This window comes from Miniopterus schreibersii (genome assembly GCF_964146895.1).
Source record: "Miniopterus schreibersii genome assembly, chromosome: 16".
Taxonomy (NCBI): Eukaryota; Metazoa; Chordata; class Mammalia; order Chiroptera; family Miniopteridae; genus Miniopterus; species Miniopterus schreibersii.
Window position 1 is genome coordinate 29186201 of NC_138116.1, and position 22161 is coordinate 29208361.

The following is a 22161-nucleotide window of genomic DNA, read 5'->3' on the forward strand; positions in this document are numbered from 1 at the left end:
TGTTCCTCAGGAGAAGCCTCAACGCCTGAACAAGGCTCCGCAGGTCTGTCTGCCTTTCACAGCATGAATCCACTCTCTTGGCTACACCTGCTAAATCTTGCCTCCAGACCTTTGCTTAATGCTGTTCCGAGCCTAAATGTTCTTCCCCCATCTCTTCCAGTCAAAGTTGTTCTGGAACAGTCTTCAAGCTGTTTTAACGCTGCCTCCTCCAAGATTCCTCCCCAGGACCGTCTAAGTAGTCAACCCCTGTTCCCCTATATGCCCAGCCCATCTTATTCTAGAGACAGGTATTTGTTCCCTGTGTCTCATTCGCTTTACAATTCCCAGAGTCCAGCCCAGGTCCTGGCCCCCAGCAAGGGCTCCATGGGAGCCAGCTGAATTCCAGTGCATCTAAGCCTCTGAGGGCTTAGCTTTAACTCAGTCCAGAGACGACTAGCACCAGGAGTATCCAAACTAGTGCCTGGAACGGTAGGGTGTGAACTCTGAGATAAGTTCTCCACCTTCCTCTCAGTTCTTGAATTTTCTCCATTAAGGAAATGAAGACCCCCCCTCTGGGCCTGGGAGCAGTGTTATATGTAGGGTGGCCAGGCCAGGGGGCTTTCCCAAGGCAGCTGAGAGCAAGAGGGCTCCAGGCCTTAGCCACAGCCCTGTCCACCTTCTCTCTCTGATGAGGGTTTAAAGCACAATCTAGTGGTCCCAGTGGCCTCAGGTGGTCAGAGAAGGTAGGTTAAAGAACGAGACCACCTCCCCATACCTTCCCTCCCACCCTAAAGTTGGGGGCCCTTATCCCAGCCTCTCTTCTGTCAGGGTTCGCTATGACTTGGGCCTAAAGCTTCCCCTCTCAGAGCCTGAATCTCCTTCATCAAAGGAAAAACGCTTTCCAGCTGCAACATGTACTAAATGCTGACTCTAGGTACCAAGAGGATTAGGGCACAAGAGGACCTGGGGACCACATTATTGTCTGCCCCACACACACATCTCCCCAACAGACACACATGCTGGCACACAATCAGAGAACAGAAAAGGAGAAAGAGTTTATTGAAAACTATATACAGTTGGTCCAGCCCCTACCTCAGGTGGCAGTCTGGGCCAATCCCTCCCACACCTCAAGGCAGTATCTTGGCCCCTGATGGTGGAGGCTAGGGCTGGGGACAGGGCCTGGACTCCCTTGGGAGGCTTGGCAGCCAGACCCCACCACGGATCTTCATCTGTGAATTTACAAGTCTAAATGGCCAGTCAGTGATGGGCAGGAGATAATGGGTCCCTGCCCCAACCTAGTCAAAGCCTGGATAGGGAAACACTATTCTGATACTTGGGCCTAAGAGGCTCAGCTAGGCTGTCCAGAAATCCTGGCCACTCTTCACACAAGAGGCCTTCCTGGACATGGAGGCAAACATCCCCCCTACCACCCTTTCCCACCCCAGGTACCAGGTCCCATTAGCTTCATGAACTTGGACTGGGGACATCAGGCACCCTCCCTCCCAACACTGACTCAGGGTCCAGGGCTCCTGGGACACTTCCCAAGCAGAAGACCTGGGGTTGAGATGAGAGGTGAGTGCTGGGAAGTCACATCTGAGGGCCAGGACGCTCCTGGGGTAGAGGGCAGTTGAGGGGTCAGGGCGTCCCACTGTAGGAATAGTCTGCTTTGTTGTGCATCACCAGCCGGTCATCCACAAAGTAGAAGCTGTCGGACTGTGTCTCATATGGGTGACGGATCATCTCATTGACTACAAGAGAGGCCCAGCCAGGTAGGGCAAAGGTCAGGAGCCGGAGCCAGGCCACTGCAGTGCCTTCAGGACTGTGGGACGGGGACAAGCTGAACAACCCCAAAGAATTCCCCCAACCTCTTTGAGCCTGAGTTTCCCTATAAGTGACATGGGAATGGTGGCCAGACACAAGAGACCCAGGGTTGGAAGAAAGGGGGTCAGACCCACACTCCCCCCCCAGCTTGGTCTCTCTGAGTCCCCTTGCCCACAGGGCCCTGCCCACTCACTCAGCTGCTCAGAGAGAGGGGGGAAGTCGTAGATATGCTCGCAGGTGTTCTTGCTGCTGGGGATGCAGAAGCCAAAGTGGAAGTCAAAGCTTTTGAGCAGCTGATTTCTAAAGTAGTGCCTCTCGATCATGCGAAAGTTGTTGACAGGCTTGTCTCCCACGGTGAACTCCACCCTGAGTGAGAGAAGGCGGCAGGGCTGAGCTCGGCCTTGAAGTCAACCAGCCAGATTCAGAACAGATGGCCCCTAAGAGAGGCTCAGTAAGAACTCAGGAAGGGCTCACTCCCACCCAGCCCTTACCCCCAGCCCTTGCCCCCCTGGCCCTGTGACTCACGTGGCTCCCACCTGCCTCAGGCGGAGGAAGGCAGGCGTGAACTGGTAGCGGACAAAGCGCCCAGCATTGGGGTCCAGGTCCCGCCGGTTGATGGGCAACCGCTCTGTAATGCACCCCAGCTGGGGCTCAGTGGGCTTCAGACTGGGGCCCATGCCCACCCAGGGTTTCATCCCATGGCCCCCATCTCTCAGAATTTTTTAAAACTCCAAGGAGATTCTGATGCACATTGAGGGTTCAGACCTTTCGCTGAATGGTTCCACCTGGGGGTTCTAGGTCAGCAGGTCAAAATTTTCAACTGAAGTTCCCAGGGCCACAGGAGACACAAAGGCCTAGGGCCTCCAGGACTGCAATTCCCAGGAAGGCCTGCAGAGGGCAGGCTGGCAGGGATGGAAGGGACAGGACTGTCCTAAAATGTCCAATCCCAGAAGCAGATGGGAAGGAAAAGCAGCCCCCTGCCTGACTCCTGGGAATGATGGGGTCCAAGTCCCAGCTCTGACTCCTCTGCAGCCTGAGGAGTCCCTGGCTGGCTAACTTCACAGCTCTCACCAACCTCCCTCTGTCCAGGGCCCACCCAGCCACTCACCTGAGGCTGGGGGCTTCTTGATTTCAAAGAGGACAGTGCCTGAATCCATGTCCCGAATCTTGAACCTGATGAAGTCGATCTTATATATATTCTCCTCCGGGGAGCACAGGTAGTCTAGGGGAGACAGGTGGCTGCTGCCAACTCAGCTTTTGTGGGACCACAAACTAACTACTACTTTCTCTGATCACTAAAGTCACTGCCTTCCAGAAAGAGAGAACTGAGCCCCTGACCTTGAGGAACTCCAGTGTGGGGGAGACATAGCTGTCATTGAGATCTAATGGGGAACAAACATCTCCAACTAGTGGCCTCTGGGGGCAGGGGAGGCAGGGCGGAGAAGGGTAGAGGACAAGGCCACCTCCCCAACATTTTCCCTCCTACCCTGGAGTTAAGGGCCCGTGTTCCAGTCTCTGCTTTACCAGGGCTGGCTCGGTGACTCTGAGCCAAAGGGGTCTCCAGTCTCATAGGAAGCCCCAGGCATGATGCGAAGATACAGCCCCACCTTCGAGAACCTCACTCTAAAAGGAGACTCCTGAGCTTGGCCTCAGGAGACAGAGTCGTTCTCTGGAGGATACCCCCACCCCCACACACAGCTGCCCTTGATGTCACATCTAGGTGTGTGAGGCAAGGACTTCTCCTGACCTGGGCAGTGCTGGGGCAGACAAACAACCCCTTCCCTGTTCCTCCTCAACCCCTTCCCCCACCCCCAGTCACCTCCTAGCCCCATAAGCAGCTTATACAGGCCCAACTCCCTTAAGCAGCTTAGCCAAAGCTCTGCTGACTCAAACCCAGAGCCTGGAATTTGGGGGATGGGGGCCACCTTTGCTCCCATCCCCTGTTGATCTCCAAACAGAGGGAACCCCTTCAAAGGTCATTTACCCAGCCTTGGCACTAAGCCACTCCCAGAGAGAAGAGTATGGGGGAGGAGAGGAAGAGGGTGTGGCAGGTGCAGCAGAGGGTGTGCATGGGGGGTAAGGGGAGTCCTCAGTACCCAGAAGAGGAACCACAAACAGTGGCGGGCCCCACTGTTCGGGAATACCAGGGCCTGAACAGACCCTCACTGCTTGTAGCAGCTGCAGGTGCTCAGGGAGGCCCTGACACTAGGAAAAGGCAGAGGTGCAGCGAGGGGCTCTGTCAGCCTGCACAGCATCACATCCTCCCAGAGGCCCGGAAATCACCCTCCAGGCCCCTGGGTAACCTCCTATTCCTCTGGGGCAGGAAGAGGAAGTAAATGTAAAGTCATTCTCTTCCCCAAGCCTGGGACGGCCCCCTCCACGAAGACTTCCTAGTAGCCATCTGGCACCGGGGGTCCAACAGAAACTACATAGGGCTTGGGAAGGGGCTGAGCCTTGGACTGTCCACCACAGACCATGGTGGGTAGAAGGCAGAAAGAGTAAATGGAAGTGGGCAGCCCCTGTATACACCTAGTTCCACAGAAAGTAAGCACTACTCCAAAGATGTAGAAAGAAAGTGCTTGACACACAGCACCCCCTTCCTCTCTTCAACTTTTGGAGCTTCTCTCATTTAGAAACGTCTCGCAGTCTGACCTCAGTCTGTCTCTTCTGCTGCATATTCAATCTATCAACCCCCTGAGGGAGGAAAGAATGGGGGATACCAATGGCTCAGGACACCATAGTCACTCCTTCCCTCCTGCCAGGGAAGGACGAGGCCTGGGACCCAGGATCAGGCCAAAGAATGTATAGAGTGGCCCAGGGCTCAGAACACAACTGCTCCCCCTTCCCCTCAGCCACAAATAGCTTCCTAAGCTATATTCAGGGGCAGTAATCCAGGAGGAGCAAACCTCAGACCTATGTGATTAGGGTCAGAAGAGACCAGGAGGTGCCAGGATGGAAAGCCCTGGCACCCTATTCTCAGCTTCTATAGAGCAAAGAGCTCCCATGAAGCCTCCTTCCCCTTTCCCTCCCCCACAGATGCCCCATCTCTAAGGGCTATGAATTTCCTCCAATTTAGGAGACAAATGATGGTATGTGGGCTGGAACCCCACCCCCACCCCACTCACACACACACATAGGTGCAAAATAACCTCTAAAGTTACCTAGGACCTGGACACATCAGCCTGACCTCCAGACATCATATAAGGAAGTTCTGTTCCAGAGCTAACCTGAATCCTATATGCTGCTGCTGCCAATTATAGCCCAACTGGCAACAACATCAGACTGGTCGGGACCCCTTCTCACTACAACAAGTGCCTGCTTGGGCAAGGCAGCTCAGCACTCTGGGGGCCCAGCCAAAAATGGCTGCTGCCTGGCTCAGAGAGAAAAGAGAAGCTGGTCCCCTAGGGACCCAGACGTACAGGCTTAGACCTGCCATCATGGTCCATTCCACGGCTCTGTCTGGCAGCCTTGGGCTCTGCTGCTCTTACAGCTCCAGAGCACAGGTCCACTCCAGCATCCTCACAGAGACACCTCAAGAGTTGCTTCCAGAGGGAGCCAGTGGAGGGTTACTGATGAATGAGGCCAGAGTGGAAGGCCACTGCCTCTCCAAATGCCTTCTGTGCTTTGAGGCTCAGCCACCATTTCTCCCATGAGGCTTCTTAGTCCTGTTCCCTGCTTATGGTGACCCCCTCTCCTGCTCTGAATGCCCAGTTGTCTGCTTCCAGGCAGCAGCCATTAGCAGTTCTGTGGAGCCCTCAGTACTACTCATAAAAGAGTCCTATTTACAGAGCATGCACAGCATGCCAGACACTGTGCAAAATTAGAATTTATTTTCACAGTAGCCCTAAAAGGTAGGTGTCATTATCCCCATTTTACAGATGAACGTGCTCAGAGAGGTGAAGTTACTTGCCCAAGGCCACACAGTCAATTACACAGCAAAGCTGGGACAACCCTGGCAGTCCAGCTCAGAAACTCAACCACAGTGGAGACCTCTAGGCCTCCAGGAAGAGGACTGGCCCTAGTCCAGGCTGAGGGGCACTAACCTACTCCCTTAAGAAGGTCCAGACCCAACCCGCTGAAGCTTCCTGCTCAGGTCCTTTCCTGGGGAGGGGGATGGCCCCAGACTTCCTGGGGGATCCTGGGTGAGGGCATTAATGGTCAGGGAGACCTGAGAGTCTTAATGTCACCTAACTCAGCCTCTACCTAGCCTCCAGGCTGGGGGCTGAGGACAGACTGCACTCAGCCTCTCTCCTCATTATTGCAGAGAAAGGACTCAAAGGGCTCTAAAAACTACATGGGGAAGAGGTCACAGTGGCAGCTGCTGCCTCACCTCCACCAGGGGAAAGGGGGATGGACTCAAAAAGGAAGGAGTTAGGTGGAAATAAATCTCTAAAGGGAGAGGAGGGGGCACAGGAGATCAGGGGAAGGGGGGACATGGAGAGCTCAGGTTTGGAGGCAGACGGTAGGGGACTCAGGCGAGGGGTACCGGGTTGGGGAAGAGGCAGGGGGAGGGCGGGAAAGGGGGCGGGGGCCGGGGCTTCGCGCGCCGCCAGGGCCCCCTTCCTCCCGCGGGCGGCGCTCCCTCGCCGGTGCTCACCGCCCGTGATCCGCTGGAGCCCCAGCACGTCCTCAGGCCCGATTGGTTGCCTCCTCTGCAGCGGCCCCGGCCTGGGCCCTGGGCCTGCCTCCGGTTCCGACTCGGACCCGGATTCGGATTCCGCCTGCGGCTGCGGCTGCGGCTCCGGCTTCGGCTCCACACTCAAGCCCGAGGCCCCGGGAGCGGGCTCCGCCCCCGTCCCAGCCCCGCCGCCGCCGCCCTTCTTCACCTTCATGGCCTCGCGGGGCCAAGGCTCGCCTGCTGCCGCCGCGGCTGCCTGCGCCGGCTGAACCCGAGAAGGGGGAGCGTCCGCAGCCCCACCCCCGGCCGGGGCCCCAGGTACCGCCCCGCCCCGCCCCGCCCGAGGTGTGCCCGCCCCTGAGCCCGCCCACCGCCAGCCCACCCCAGCTGAAAGGCTACTCACCCCGGGCAGGGTGGGGGCTGGCCCTGGGCTTCGCTCATTTTTTCAAAGAGTCCTGGCTACCTCTCTGGTGCTCCTACCACTCTGCCCCTCCCTCGGATCTTTGCCTGAGATACTGTTCCCCCAGGTGGCCTCCTCTTGTCCAGGTCTCAGCTCAAATGTCATCTGCTCATAGGCCCTCCCTCGAAGCCAATCCAAAGTACTAACCTCAGTCACTATATGATCAGCCTGGTTTTCCTTTCTAATGCATTATCTGAAATTAGTTTTATTTGTTCACCGACCCTTCCCCTTAAAAGAGCAGTTCTAGGAAAGCAGGGATCCTGTTTTTAGTCTCTATAATACCCAACCACAGTACCCGAGTTCAATATATATATTTTTTAATGATTTTCAGAGAGAGGAAGGGAAAGAGAGAGAGAAACTCTGATTTGCTGTTCCATTTATTTACGCATTCATTGGTTGATTCTTATAGGTGCCCTGATGGGGGATCAAATCCTCAACCTTGGCATATTGGGATGATGCTCTAACCAATTGAGCTACCAGGCAAGAGCAATATATTCTATTTTTGAATTTATGAATGAGTTAGTATCTGAGGTCTTACACTGGTACAAGCCATTCTCTCCAGAGACCCTGCTAAAAAGCAGAAGTACAGTGGTACCTCGGTTTTCGAATGTCTCCATTGATGAACATTTCTGTTTATGAACGCCGTAAACCTGGAAGTAAATGCTTCGGTTTTCGAACACGCCTCGAAGTCAAACATGCCACACGGCTTCCACGGACTGCAAGATCCTGAGGCCCAGCTGTTGGCTGTTGATCCCTCAGTTTTCGAATGTTTCAGAACTCAAAGGGTCTTCCAGAACGGATTACATTCGAAAACCGAGGTACCGCTGTAGATGTTAACAGGCTTGTTGGGCAAACCAGGACATGCTGAGAGACAACTGCCTAGTTGTCTAAGCCACCAGAGGGCCCTCCAGGACAGGGAGGAGGGAAGGGCACATGGCCAGGTGAAAGTAAGGTGGGCCTGTAGAACAGATACTAGGAAACCATTACTTCCACATGAATGAAGAACAAAAGCTATGCTCATACTTCATATCACTCCAATTCACATTCAGTGTTTATTGAGAGCCTAGAATATGCCAGACACTTTCAAATGCTTATCACATTTAATCCTCACAACCACCTTATAAGGAAGGTATCACTAGTGCTGTTTTAACAAATGAAAAACTGAGGCTCAAAGAGATTAAGTAGCTTATTCAGAGCTCCCCATATGACAAGTGCAGAAGCCAGGGTCTGAATTCAGGCATGTTTGATCCCAAGTCTGGAACTTTCTCCACTGTACCACACTGCCCCTATAAAAGGATGAAGGGAACCTTTGCCACACCCACAGCATCAGGCTATACCAACAGGCATAGCTAGTCAGGAGGGAGGGGAGTAAGGGAGAAGGCCCCAGAGGCGACCTACGCCTGGCCCCTTCCATGAGAACAGTGCTAGGGCTCTCCCGGAGGGGTAAAGAGAAGCATGGAGGGGAAGGGGCTAGAAAACAACCAAGGGCTTTCCCCTAATGCTCCCTCTCAGTGCAAGAGGACTGTGAGAAACAGGGCTGCCCTTGCCCAGGGGGATAAGAAAGGACCTCCAAGTTCAAGCCATAGGAGGAGACCCACATGATGGGAGTGGGACACCTGAGCCAGAGGAATGGGGAAAGAAGGAAAGATGAACCCATCTTGGAGTGTTACACTTTGGTTGCTGGAGAGTCAACAGAGGCTGCTGGAGATAGGTCATTCTAGGCAGGACCCATTTATGTGCCTCTCAATCTAATACCTCCCACCCTGGCCAGAAAGGAAGGCTTCCTACTGAGATGATGCCCTGCTCAGTCTGTCTTCTCAGGCTTTTTCCAGGACTTGCGCGTCTCCAGGAAGATCTTGACCAGAGACAGGAGGATGGGCACAGCCATAGGCAGGAAGAGCGGGATGTAGATGGCAAACTTCTGGTCATCAGGGAAATAGAGGAGGTGGAGGAGCGAGGGATCAAAAAAGGCACGCTCCGAGGATGTCACAGCTTCCTGGCTGGCAACAAAGGCAGAGGCCAGGTGCCCAGAGGCCAACTCCTCCGCTGCCTTCTGGACTCCAGCTACAGCCCTGTATACCTGGAAAGGGGGCAGGGCATTACCAACTAGTGCTAGTCACTGATGAAGAAGGTGGGGAGTGATGAGCTTTACTGTGTCTTCCATTTACCCAGACAGGTGACAGGTTGCCTGGAGTTCACCCAGGATATGTGGAGGCTAATATAAAATGGCTATGGTGTACTTTCTTAGTGCCTGCTTACCACCCCCCCAATCTGGACTCCTGCTGGGGGCTAGCACTGCCCTCTAAAGAAAGCCTAGGGCATTCAAGGCTGGCATGCCCACACATACCCCCCACTTCAATTGGCTCTAGTTTCACCACACGCTGGCCCTCACTGGCCATTCCAATCCTGGGCCACAGAATCCACTCCCTGCCCACTTACCTCAGATGCCACATCATCCTTAATGACAATGTTGCTGATCTTGCCCAGAAGCTGGGCCAGGGAAGTGAGGGTAGTGGTGGCTGTGGCCAGGTTCTCCACTGACCGAGCCCAGAGCAGCCGGTCCAGCTCCCAAGTCATCAGCCCTTCACTCTTAGGTCTGGAAAATAGGCATTTTGGAGGCACCTGGGGCTGAGCAATCCCAAAGAGCAGCCTGTAGGAACAGCAAAGAAGGTCAAAGGGGCTGAGACTAGGCAGTGGAAGAAGATGGCTAAGATCCCTAGAATAACTAAGATTTTCAATCATACCCAGACTAACAGTGGTTGCAGGAAAGTGCCTCAGGGTCTCAGCTTTTACCTTTTATCTGCTTCTATATTGGACTTCCAAGATCTTATTTGACAAAAGGTTACATGGCTAAAATATTTCTGATAACACCAACTTAGTTTAATCCTCTCACCCTGTCTACTCTCTCTTTGGACAAATGGGGCCACTAAGGCTTAGTTAAGGGATGATCCAGGACCACTTCTGACAAGATGTGCCTCTCCAATCCTGCACCCACAGTGGACACTGCGAGTCCATCAGAATCCTCTTTCCTAGTGAACCCAAAGAATCCTCAACACAGGGCATCAGGTAGCCACTATCAATAGATCAGTTAGCACGAGAATTAACAGCTATTTTCTTAAGCTCCCCTAATCAAACCCTATGGACCTGACATTCATGAGTCTATTTTTCTTAAAAGTTTTTGTCAGCAACTAGTTCTTCTTAGGAGGATGAAGTGATCCTTGGAAACCTTTATTGGTTTCCTAGGGCTCTAGGCACAGCCAAGGTATCCCTGCCAGGTAAGATTTTATCCCAGTCAGCCCAGGAGACTGTGGTCAGAGTCAGGGGCCATGTCCCCAAGTGGACCACCTAGGACCTCACCGCAACTGGGCCAGGAACACCTCCATCACTTGCACCATGTTCACCTCAACTCGCACTGGCAGCTCCGAGGCATTGTAGGCTTTGGGGTCCACATTGTATACCTGCAAGGGACAATGAGGTTGCCTTGACATCACGCCAGGACCATATGCAGCTGTGCCCTAGACGCTCTGGAGACCATGAGAAAAAAGGAACACATATTCTGTGCTCTTTAGAAATTACAAACCTGATGGTATAACTAGTATTTTTTTAATACCTATTAGGAGCTTTTCATAAATTATCTCCATTACCCCCAAAAGTCCTGTAAAAGAAATACTTTTTATTCCAGTTTAGAGTTTCTACCCTTGAGAAACTCCCAGTCTAATAGGAGAGACAAAGTCCCAAACTTTGCAAGATTTCCACAAACAGGTCCAAGATCTAAGATGTAAACAGAAGAGTCCTCAGTAAGTTCAAACTGCTAAATGCAAAAGGGTCATATTATAGAAAATACTGACAAAATAAATAGCAGTGGGGCTGGCAGAGGAGGGGCACAAGCTCACTCACAGCACCCTCACCTCCTTGGTGCCTCCCCTTCCTCAGGCTGGGCCATGGGGGACACCAGAAGAACAACTGAAGAACAGTCTCAGGGAATATCTGTCTGTCCCTGAAGCTTGGGGTTTGGGGTCAGCATAGCGTGATCATTACCATAATGCCACCCCAGCGGGGACTGTGGAAGGCGTTGGTGACCACTGGAGCCCCATCCTTGTCCTGAATGTACAGGGGGGAGTGGGCAAGCTCAGGTACATAGAGTAAAAAGTTGAGCACAGGGTAAAGGGAGGCAGCGCTGGATCCTATGGTACAAAGAGAAGGGGAGTCAGAATATTGAAACATGTTAGTTCTAGATCTTAGTTCCAGGTCTGCCTCTAACTTGCTGATCACCCACTCTGGGCCTCATATCCTCTCTAGTGGAGGATGATCACTAGGATATTCTCCAGTCCTCAATTTCTGTGGCAAAGAACCTCAGAACATTCTCCCAAGATGCACCACACACTTGAAGGGCAATCCTTAGCCCCAAAATGCCCCTGGAATCTCCCCTCCTCCAACAGTCCTCCCTAAACTGTCTAAGTCAGCTCTCATGGCTACTGTTACATCGCACCCACATTACTATAACTCGTTTTATGCACAAGTATAAATGTGACCTCATGTCAGTTCCCTGCTTAGTATCTTTCAACGGCTAGCCATTCACACCAGGTTATTCAAACTCCTCAACGTGGTCCTGCCTGATCTGATGCCTGCCTGCCCTGCCAATACCACCTTGGTCACCCTCTCACAATTCAGCCTCATTAAGCTTCTCTGAGCTTCCTGAAGGTCTATGTGCTCTTACTCTTCTATATCTAAGCTCATAGTCCCCTTGCCTGAAATGCTCTTCTATCTGTACTCAGCACTGCCACAGAGCAGTCCCTTGGACTTTGCTGAATGAAGACAGAGGAGGAATTTGCCAAGCCCACACCCCTTGGTCAACCCTGGCCTGGCCCTGATGTCTTAAATTCCACACCTAGTGATTTACTCATTTTGGTTTGCCTATATTGCAGTTCTTCGTCACACCTACTTTTCCTAGGTGCCACCCCCAAAATGAAAAACTGGAATCCTAGCGTCAAGGTTGCTCATTCTGCCTTCATGTGCTTTTGCTGTTATCTTTCCTACGTGCATGACCTTATCTTTCCTGGATGGTTTGCAGGGAGGGAGACACACCCCATCCATTCATTTATAAAAAATACTGGGAAACATGTTTAATAAATGCTTTTTGCTATGATAGTGTGGAAATGGAGATGTCAACAGAGTATCATGACAAAGGAGCCTAAGTGCCCAACACTTCCTCGATGCCCTCAGACCAACCCAACCTGGGAACCATCGCGATGTACAACTCGTCTCCAACCCAGGCTGAGCCTTCCGGGTCCCTCTCTGGCCTGGCAGAAAGAGCCCTCAACCTCAGGAGCTCACCTAGACGGGACTCCACTGGATTGATGACGTGGGGGAGGCTGTGTGTGGCCAAGTAGTAGCTGGAGGAAGCTGGGTCAAAGCGGGGGTTTACCCCCAACACTGCATAGTAAAGGATCTAGAAAGTAAAGAGAGAGAGCGTTATTTTGTTTATTGATTTATATTCCACTTTGTCCCAAAAAAGATTTGAGGGGCCTTAAAAAGATACAATTATGACAGGATGAAATATCAGAGACAAAATCAGGGATAAGAGAAAATAGGCGTAGGAAAAAAAATAACAAAGTCATGGGTAAAGTTAAAACAGTAAATATGTTCTTTGAAAACCACATATTTTCCCAGGCTTTCTCACAGCCTAAACAAAGGAAACAAAGAATAGCATAAGTAAGTGTGCACAAGATCAAATCAAGTCAGTCAGTCAGAAGTAATTACTCCCACTACCAAGACCTAACAAAAATTTCTCCCACATTTCCCTCAAAGGACATTGTGTGATACAGAAAGCTACACTCTTCACATCTTTGTTGTTACTACATTAACATATTTCAGGGAGTTTTCTGTTGTTGTTTAACTAAATTCCTGCCCGGCCTGGTGCGGCTCAGCGATTGTCGACCTGGGATCCAGATCACGGTTCAATTTCCAGTCAGGGCATGCAGGAGGCAGCCGATCAATGACGACTCTCTCATCGTTGATGTTTCAACTCTCTCCCCCTCTCCCTTCCTCTCTCTGAAACCAATAAAGATATATATATATATTTTATTTTAATTTTATTATTGTTTAAAATATTACAGATGTTCCTTTTTCTCCCCAATAACCCATTCCACCCCGTTCCTTCCCCCTCCCCAGTCCCTCTCCCCATCATTGTCCATGTCCTTGGGTTGTGTATATAAAAGATGTATTTTTAAAAAACAAAAAACAAAATTCCTTAAGGATGGCACAACTGGTGAATACAGTTCTGGAGGGAGCCATAAGGAAGTTTTTTAAGCATTGATGAAACTCCCCAAGCTGGACACAAGGAGGGAAAGCAGACTCCAGAACCTTATATGTGCACAGGAAATTCCTAGCAAATCAGCAAGGCCAAAGAGCTAGGACAGACTACACTTGCAAACACTAAACATGGATGGACTTTGAAAAGGATGATGCAGCTGGGAAAAGGACTCCTCAACTTGCTCCGTCTCACCTGGGAGTCCACAGAGAAGTTGCCAGCAACACTGAGGGCATTCAGAAAGGGCTGCACATAGCGCCGGACAGCTCCCTCAATGTCCCAGTGAACGTCGTGCGACTTGGGGTCTGGGTTGAGTAAACTGAAGGTGATCTCATAGCCTATGGAAACAGGCGTCAGGAAATCCAGAGGCTTCCGTGGATGAGGGGCAGCCCATAGCCCCTGCTGAACTGAACTTGTCTCGCCTCTAGAATGGGGCTGATTGCCATTATGGAACCAATGGGGGTAAAACTGGCATGAGGAACACTGAGCGCTTTAAGAAAAACTTGAAACCGCAGAAGAAAGAAGTAAAGAGTTTGTATGCAGATTCCCCTCCTGCCCCAATGCCACCACATAATTCATTTCCCTCTCTCTTCCCAGAGCAAAGCCCAGTCACCCTACCCAAGCTGGACTTGAGAGGCCGCCTCTTATCAGAGCTCCACTTGTCCTCTGGAAGGTGGTCAGCCAGGGCTGCAGCAAGCACATCCTCAGTCAAAGACATGGCCTGGGCTACTTGGATTATGCGGCGGCCAATGATGTTAAAAGCCTCCCGGTGCATTATTCCCCTCACGACTGCTGTTCTCTTAGGCCCAATGTAGCTCATCATGTCCTATGAGGGGCAAGCAAGGAACAGAATGCCCATGGCTCAGGGAAGAAAGCAGAAGAGCACTCTGGCTCTGGTTTCCGAGAATCTGGCCTTTTGCACTGAACAACAGGCATGCACCTCTCTTTAGATCCATAGTGAACTATTATCTTAGCATTTCTGAGTTATGGGTATATTGTATCTTTATTCAATTTCGTTCCCTTCTCCTTCCCAGTACACATAGTTCCAGGAAATACAGCTGAATAAGAAAAGCAGAATAAACAAACAACTGGATAGTTTGATCTACATAAATGGTGCAGGGCAAAGAAACAAGTAAAGCTTTTTCACAGCAGCATTACTTGTAATAAAAAGCTGGAGATAATCCAAATGCCCATCAGCAACAGAACAGACAAACTGTGGTACATCTATACAATGAGATATTAGACAGAATTAAAAATAAATTCAATAGATTCAGCTACACATATTATCATGGATGATTCAAACATAAATGTTGAGCACACTGAAAGTTACAGGTACGTGTGCTGTATTATACCATTTATAAAAAGTTCAAAAACATGTAAAACTCAATATATTGTTTATAGAGATACAACATATGTGATAAAATTTGAAATAAAAACAAAACTATACTATAAAATATGGTCACCTTGGGCTGAAAGGATTGGGATGTAACCATGGAGACACACAAGGCTCCAACTACACTGCTGTATTATTATAAGCTGGGGCTTATAATAATATGTTTATTTAAATTTTTCTTCCTCTTTTCACAAGAATTAAATATTTCATTATAGCCCTGGCCAGTTAGCTCAATAGTTAAACATCATCCCATATGTCAAGGTTGCGTTCAATCCCAGTTCAAGGCATATACAACAATCAATCAATGAATCCAGCCAGTGTGGCTCAGTTGGTTGAGCATGGTCCCATGCACCAAGAAATCACTGGTTCAATTCTGGGTCAGGGCACATGCCCTGGTTGCAGGCTCCACCCCCAGTAGGGAGCGTGCAGGAGGCAGTCAATCGATGTCTCTCTCTCATCAATGTTTCTCTCTTTAAAAAAATAAAATTTAATTTAAAAAAAAGAATCAACCAATGAATGCATAAATACATAAATAAGTGGAACAACAAATTGATGTTTCTCATTCTCTCTCTCTCTAAAATCAATCAATAAATTTTTTTTAAAAAATATCTCACAGGCGTGGCTCAGTGGTTGAGCACTGATCTAGGATCCAGGAGAACACCATTCAATTCCCAGTCAGGACACATGCCTGGTTGAGGGCTCCCAGGTTGCGGACTCAATCCCCAGTCGGGGGCATGCAGGAGGCAGCCAATTAATGACGACTCTCTCATCATTGATGTTTCTCTCTCTCCCTCTCCCTTCCTCTCTGAAATCAATAAAGATGTATTTTTTTTAAAATCTCATCATAAATTCATAAAGAAAATGGTACATGGTATAACTTCCACCAAACCCTTTGCTCATAAAAAAGTCAATGTATTTCCCATGTTACTAGCACAAAGCAGCTTCTTTTATTCCTACTGACTTCCCCCCACACACACACTTTAAATGGTCATTAGAACTTTAACTGTATACAAGTCTTGGATTTAGAAAACCAGAGTCAATGAAAAAATTCCTATTTGCATTCTTTAAAAAATATATTTGGGGAGTTTTCCACAGCAAATGGAAGAAATGGGTGGTAATACTACAAGAAGGGGGTGACCAGGGAGAGGAAGAGCTGATGGGATTAGGGACGGCCACAGCCTCTCTGCTCATCCTACCTGGGGGAGAAGCGAGGAGTGTTCAGAGATCACATACACAGTCAGGGAGCCCTCTGCTTGCTCCTGTGGCTCAGCTAACATGGTTTCTGCCTCTGGGGACAAGAGCAGGTGGTGCACCAAGAGCAAAAACACCATTCCCTCTCCCTCTGGCCCCCACAGAGTGCCTAAGCCACCCCTCCACCTCCCACTGACACCCAGCTGACATGTGGGCAGGCTTGGCTCTCAGTGGCTCAAGCTGAAACACATCCCATTCACAGCTTTCCCAAAGAGATTTTGGAGTTAAGACAAGATATGAAAACTACACCTTTAGGGATCAGAAGGGAAAACAAAACAGGGCTTCATGTTAAATGGCGTGAGCTCCCCTTCCAGTACCTTGCATACTGCCCAATGACAAGGCCTCTTCCTCGTGGTCCAAAGCCCTCCGATAGGCCTTCTGGAAGCGGCATTTGATTTTCATTTTGTCTGAGGAGAAAAGGAAGAAACATGAAGGGAAGAGCAATTATCACACTTCTGCCCACCTTCCTAGCCTAATACTGTCCAGTGTCTGAGGATAGCAAAATGACTGTTTGCAGAAAAAGACCAAAAAGCTATAGCCAATTCTAATGATTTCTGCATGGGTATCAAACATATGACACTCCAGCTCTTCCACCTGCCCGGCTCTTACCTCTGCCCGTGTACATACTACCTTCAACCTGGAGTACTCTCCCACGGAGATATCTATTACAATATTCATTACACAAATAGGGGAAAGGAAAAAAACCATAGGCCATTTTAATAGGTGCCTCAAAATAATTAAAATTCAATGAACATTCTTGATAAAACAAAAATGCATACTTAATGGAAAGCACTAAATAAAGTTCTACCAAAATTAGTAATAAAACAAGGATGACTGCTAGTTCCTTTATCATAAGAGAAAATGTGAATATTTGAAAGAAAGAGATAAAATGGCCACTTTTTGAAGCAGTAGTTATTTTCCCTAAAAAATAAAAGAGAATCAATTGAAAAACTATTAGAACTAGTAACAGTTCAGTGAAATGGCTAGATATGAGAATACACAAGAATCAATAACTAATAAATATCAGCAATATCTAATTAGAAAAGCAAGTATTTTTAAAAATCCCAATCTCGATTTTAACAATAAAAAACATAAAGATACTCAGGAATGAATGTACAAAAGTGTAAGAAAAAAGCTCAGGACTCTACTGAAGGACATAAAAGATCTGATAAAAAAGGAAAACACATACAAGGCCCTTTAGAAAGATTAAATATTCTAAGTATGTCAATTCTGCCCAAGTTAATCTATACATGTAAGGCAACCCCAAAGCAATTTTTTTCAACCCCTGGAATTTGACAAATTGAGCCTAAAATTTACTGGGAAAATTCTTTATAGAACTTCAGGCCATACATGTAGAAGAAATGATAGGATTTAAAAAACACCATTTTGCAACAGATAATGAAATGGAGTCCAGCATCAATGAATGTTAAAATCATCAGGTGAAAGGTTGACAGGGAAATACTGAAATCAAGCTAACAGTATCTAAACTCACTGAATCAACTGTGTATCACCGAAAGTAAAACAACCAGCCATTACATGCTTTATGATGTAATGATAGTAAGTTCTGCATACCAACTATGAAGTATTCTTGCCTAAAAAACTGAACCTGATTTTAATCAAACCTCTAGATCTAACTACCAGTTTATAAGGAACATGGATAATAGAGGAATAAGTTAAATGAAATTAGAAGTAATCTGCCAAATCCAGAATGCGAGATGTTTTATAAAACAAATGATGTGGGTTTCTCCAACAAACCGATGCAAAGAAGTGTATCAAGATGGGATAGGGGAGATGATATATAATAAAAGAGACAGATGAGATTTAACAAAACTTAATGTGTTGACCCTAATTAGACTAAACCAGGACATCTTTGAGATAATTGGGAAAATCTTAATATAGACTAGGAATCAGGTGACATTAAGGATTACTGCTAACGTGGTAAGGTATAATAATCTTTTTAAAAAAAAACAACCTTCAATTAATGGCATACCTTCTCATCCAGAATAAAAGCAGCATGTGAGTCTGGCCCCCTTTTGTCATTCTAGTTTTATTTCACTTCCTCTTACACTGTCCTTCATTCACCTCACTCTAGCCACAACAGGATTATTACTGCTCTGCAAAGAAAGGGACTGCCCCTGCTCCTACCTCAGAACCTCATACTTGCTTTACTCTGCCAAAATGCTCTTCTCCCAGATACCTACACAATTTACTCCTTCACCTCTCATCTTCTCCCTACTCCAATGTCCTGTTTTCAAATGATGCCTCCCCTGGCCACCCTTTCTAAAAAGGCAGTGACCAACCCTGGCCAGTGTGGCTCAGTGGTTAGAGAATTGGCCCATGCACTGAAGAGTATCGGGTTTGATTCCCAGTCAAGGGCACGTACCTAGGTTGCAGCTTCGAACCCCAGCCCCAGTCGGGGCACATGTGGGAGGCAACCCATCGATGTCTCTTTCTCACATTAATGTTTCTCTCTCTCACTCCTTCCATCCCTCCCTTCCACTCTCTCTAAAAAATCAATGGAAGAAAAATCCATGGGTGAGGATTAACAAAAATAAAAATAAAGTAAAATGGCAATGACCTCCCCACACCCCCCAAAAAACCTCCCTATCTCATTGCCCTACTCCTATCTCATTGTCCTATCACCATTTACATACATTCCACTTGTTTATTTTTAATTGTCTGTTCTGCTCTTTTTTGTCTCCTTTGTTCACTGCTGTGTCTCTAGCAACTACAACAGTATCTGACATGAGTACTCCATAAATATTTGTTGAATTAATGACCAACCCTATTACTATCCCTATTTAACAGATAGAAAACCAAGCTTTACAGAGGTTCACAACCTCACTCAAATTCACACAAATAAGTAGCAGAACCAAGGCTTTAGTCCAGCTCTCTTACACCAAAGTTCCATACTCTTGGCCATTCCATTATTACTGAATATCGTGTCAGTAACTATGAAGAAGTCCATGAGATACTGATAATAACCAAGTTGCAAACTAACATGTCAGGTATAATCCAATTTTCATTTTGAGAAATAAAAAGTATACGTGTGTACATTAGGGTGAACCATATGAAATATGATTTTCTTTTTAAATGTGTGACCAAGGTTAAAGAGCTAGAAAGTAAATGGTATGGTCTGGACTCAGCCTACATCTCCCGTCACTCCCAATCTTTCATTTCACACTGCAGAAAAGTAAAACTGCTCATGGACTCCTCCCACCCCTAACATGCTCATTTACGCCTCCATGCTTTTACACAGGAGGCAGCCAGCACAGTTTGTTGGTGAAAAGCCTGAACACTGGAATCAGTCAGGCCTGGCTTTAAATCCCAGTTCTACCTCTTACTAGCTAGCTTAAACAAATTAAAATCTCTTAAGTCTGTTTCTTTCATTTTTGAAGTGGGGATCATAATGTAAGAAAGGGTGAAATGAGGCAACACATAAAGTACTTCACTTAGTTTTTGGCATATAATGCAAAACAACTAACATTAGCTAGCATTATTATTGGCTCATGTTGTTCCCTCCCTCAACTCCCCATTTAACCTGAATTCTTAAACATCCTCTAAAAATCTGACTTAAAACTTACATCCCTCAAAACTTTCTCTGCCCTTCTTTCCTCCCAAAAAATTAAAGGCTTTCTTAAGTGCATATCTGTTTCTTATATACTTCTGTGATTTCTTTATCTAAGTGTCTTTCTCCCCTACCTATGAATTTCTTGAAACCATTATCAATTTCTCAGTCATCTGCAAATTCCCGGTACCTAAGAAAAGTGCCCAACAGCCCTGGCTGGTGTGGCTCAGTTGGTTGGAGCATCATCTTGTGCATCAAAGAGTCTCAAGTTTGATTCCTCATTAGGGCACATACCCAAGTTGTGGGTTCTATCCTTGGTCGGGGCATGTACAGGAGTGATGTTTCTTTCTCTCTCTCTCTCTCTTCCCCTTCCTCTCTCTCTAAAATCAATAAAAACATAACCTCAGATGAGGATTAAAAAAAAAAGGGGGCCCCGCCTAAGTGGCTCAGTGGTTGAGCACCCACCTATGATCCAAAAGACTGCAGTTCCATTCGGATCAGGGCACATTCCCGGGGTTTCCCTGCTTATCCCCAGTGGGGGGCGTGCAGGAGGCAGCTTATCAACAACTCTCATCATTGATGTTTCTATCTCTCTCCCTTTCCCTTCCTCTCTCTGAAATCAATAAAGATATATTTTTTAAAAAGAGAGAGAAAAGTGCCTAACACTCAGTGAAATATTTAATGTTAAACTAAATAAGGCCTATATACAAGTCCAACTTGATTCCAAGGCTTTCCACTACATCCCACTTCCTCCCCTATCCACTAATGAGGATCAACTAACTCTGATCAGGTAGCACAACTGTTTTATGAATCAAATTGCTGCCTTAATGCTTAACACTGAATTTAATGTTGCTTTTCTTCTAACCAAACACACTGCTCATTCACGGAAGCCTTTTCGTAAGTTCTTAACTACCTTTATGGGACACCCACACTCCTACCCAACGCATATATGGACTGAGCTCAGACCGGAAAAGCAGCCCTAAACCCCCCAGAAACTCACACTTCAGAGGGATCTCTCTCTCATGCACAACGGTGAAGGGCAGCTTCTCCTGATCGTCCAACGGCACCGACTCTCGGGTAAACACGACAATGACGGGCACCATGAGCCGGAGCTGCAGAAAAGCGCACCAGGGCCGTAAGTTGAGTCTGTACCTTGCAGATGAGCTGTCGTCTGGCCCACCCCCATCAAAGTCTCACCTGCAGGGAATTCAGCCCACTGATCTGGGAGTAAGGCAACGAGGCCCGGTAGGTCTCCGTGGTCTTCCACCAGAGCGGCAGCCCCAGCACGATGGCCACCGTGGCGAAGAAGAGGGCGGCGCGCTTGCCTCGGACCACCTCTGGAGGTACGGGGGTACGGACTGAGGCGCAGGAAGTGGGCGGAGGTACCTGCCCCAAACCCGACGCGGAGGAGCCGGGCAACCCGTAGGCGGAGGCTCTCGGCCCTCGTTCGTAGGGATCCCCGTGCTACTGGCCTGGGCCCGAGTCTGAAACGACCCCGGGACCCCAGTCCGCAGGACCTCTGGCACACCACAATCCCCACCCTCCTCATTCCTCCCTCGCAGTCCGCGAATCGCACGCCCCAACCCGAATGCCACCGCACCTAGATCTGTAGCCGCGGCCCCGGCAGCCGCCATGCTTGATTCCGACGACTCTAGCCGTGGGGCGGAGCAGCGCAAGCCTCCCCCAATCGGAAACGGGGGGCGGGACCACAGCAGCGCTCGCGGCCAATCGCGAGCGACACTCCAGTCTCAAAGGCGGGAGAAAGCTGGCGAGCGGTGGGCGGGGTCCACTAGGGGTTAAGAGAGTAAACTCTGCAGTGGTTAAATCCTAATGGGGTGACCACGGGCAGCTCTAAATCTGTTTTTCATCCAAAAAGTGGAGATATTTACTAAAATGAGCTCATTCATGTAAAGAACCTGAGACACGGAAAACAGTCAAATGTCACCTATTAGGATTATTGTTTGTCATCTATCAACGAGCTTCTCTTCCAGGCTCCCTTTCCTCAAGCCTCAAACATGCAGGCGGCCAGCTAGTAGTACTCTTTCAGCTATTTGGCTCATTCAGTCTTTTTTTAAAAAGAATTTTTATGAGTTTATTTGGGCCAAACTGATGACATATGCTAGGGAGCAACATCCCAAATGCTCCCATGTCCACTGACTTGAGAGGAAGGGAGAGAAACATCAATTTGTTGTTCCACTTACTTATGCATTCATTGGTTGATCCTTGTTTGTGCCTGGACCAGAGATCGAACCCATAACCTTGGTGTATTGGGATGACACTCTAACCAACTGAGCTACCCAGTATTTTTAAATTCATTTTAATTCCTTTCCAACTTGTAAAAGTCTGAATGCTCCGCCTAAAATTTGCAAGCACAGACCTGGCCAGGTCGCTCAGCTGGTTGCAGTGTGATCCCATACACCAAAAGGTTGTTGGTTCGATCCTTGGTCAGGGCATGTGGGGGAAACCTCGATGTTTCTCTCCCCCCACCCTAAAAAATAAATAAAAACATATATTTGGGTGAGGATTAAAGGAGTAATTTTTTTTTTAATTCACAAACAAAATCTGTATTCTGATTACTTGAGTTCAAATCCTGACATCACCACTTCACCTGAGTGCACTTGAGAAGTTAACCCCTTTGTGCCTGTTTCCTCATATTAAAATAGGGATAATAGTCCTAGCTGGTTTGGCTCAGTGGCTAGAGCATTGACTGGGGCACTGAAGGATCCATGCTGGGTTTGATTCTGGCCAAGGTCAAGTACCT

The 22161-nt window shown here is 48.3% G+C and overlaps 2 protein-coding genes across 2 annotated transcripts; both read right to left on the minus strand.

The window, feature by feature from the left end:
- Positions 1 to 1014: 1014 nt before the first annotated feature.
- On the minus strand, positions 1015 to 6745 carry UNC119 (unc-119 lipid binding chaperone). The gene is made up of 5 exons (XM_081162674.1): positions 6398 to 6745; positions 2909 to 3022; positions 2326 to 2428; positions 1994 to 2166; positions 1015 to 1727 (listed from the first exon to the last, which is right to left on the minus strand). The coding sequence occupies exons 1-5, from the start codon at positions 6630 to 6632 to the stop codon at positions 1615 to 1617; spliced, it is 738 nt and encodes a 245-aa protein (XP_081018800.1). The 5' UTR covers positions 6633 to 6745; the 3' UTR covers positions 1015 to 1614.
- Positions 6746 to 7901: 1156 nt separating this feature from the next.
- On the minus strand, positions 7902 to 21053 carry PIGS (phosphatidylinositol glycan anchor biosynthesis class S). Its single transcript, XM_081115644.1, has 12 exons — positions 21001 to 21053; positions 20598 to 20737; positions 20401 to 20512; positions 16150 to 16239; positions 15778 to 15869; positions 13807 to 14014; positions 13384 to 13526; positions 12213 to 12327; positions 10917 to 11062; positions 10236 to 10336; positions 9318 to 9528; positions 7902 to 8958 (listed from the first exon to the last, which is right to left on the minus strand). Exons 1-12 carry the CDS (start codon positions 21032 to 21034, stop codon positions 8683 to 8685), a joined length of 1668 nt encoding a protein of 555 aa, XP_080971770.1. The 5' UTR covers positions 21035 to 21053; the 3' UTR covers positions 7902 to 8682.
- Positions 21054 to 22161: the final 1108 nt, after the last annotated feature.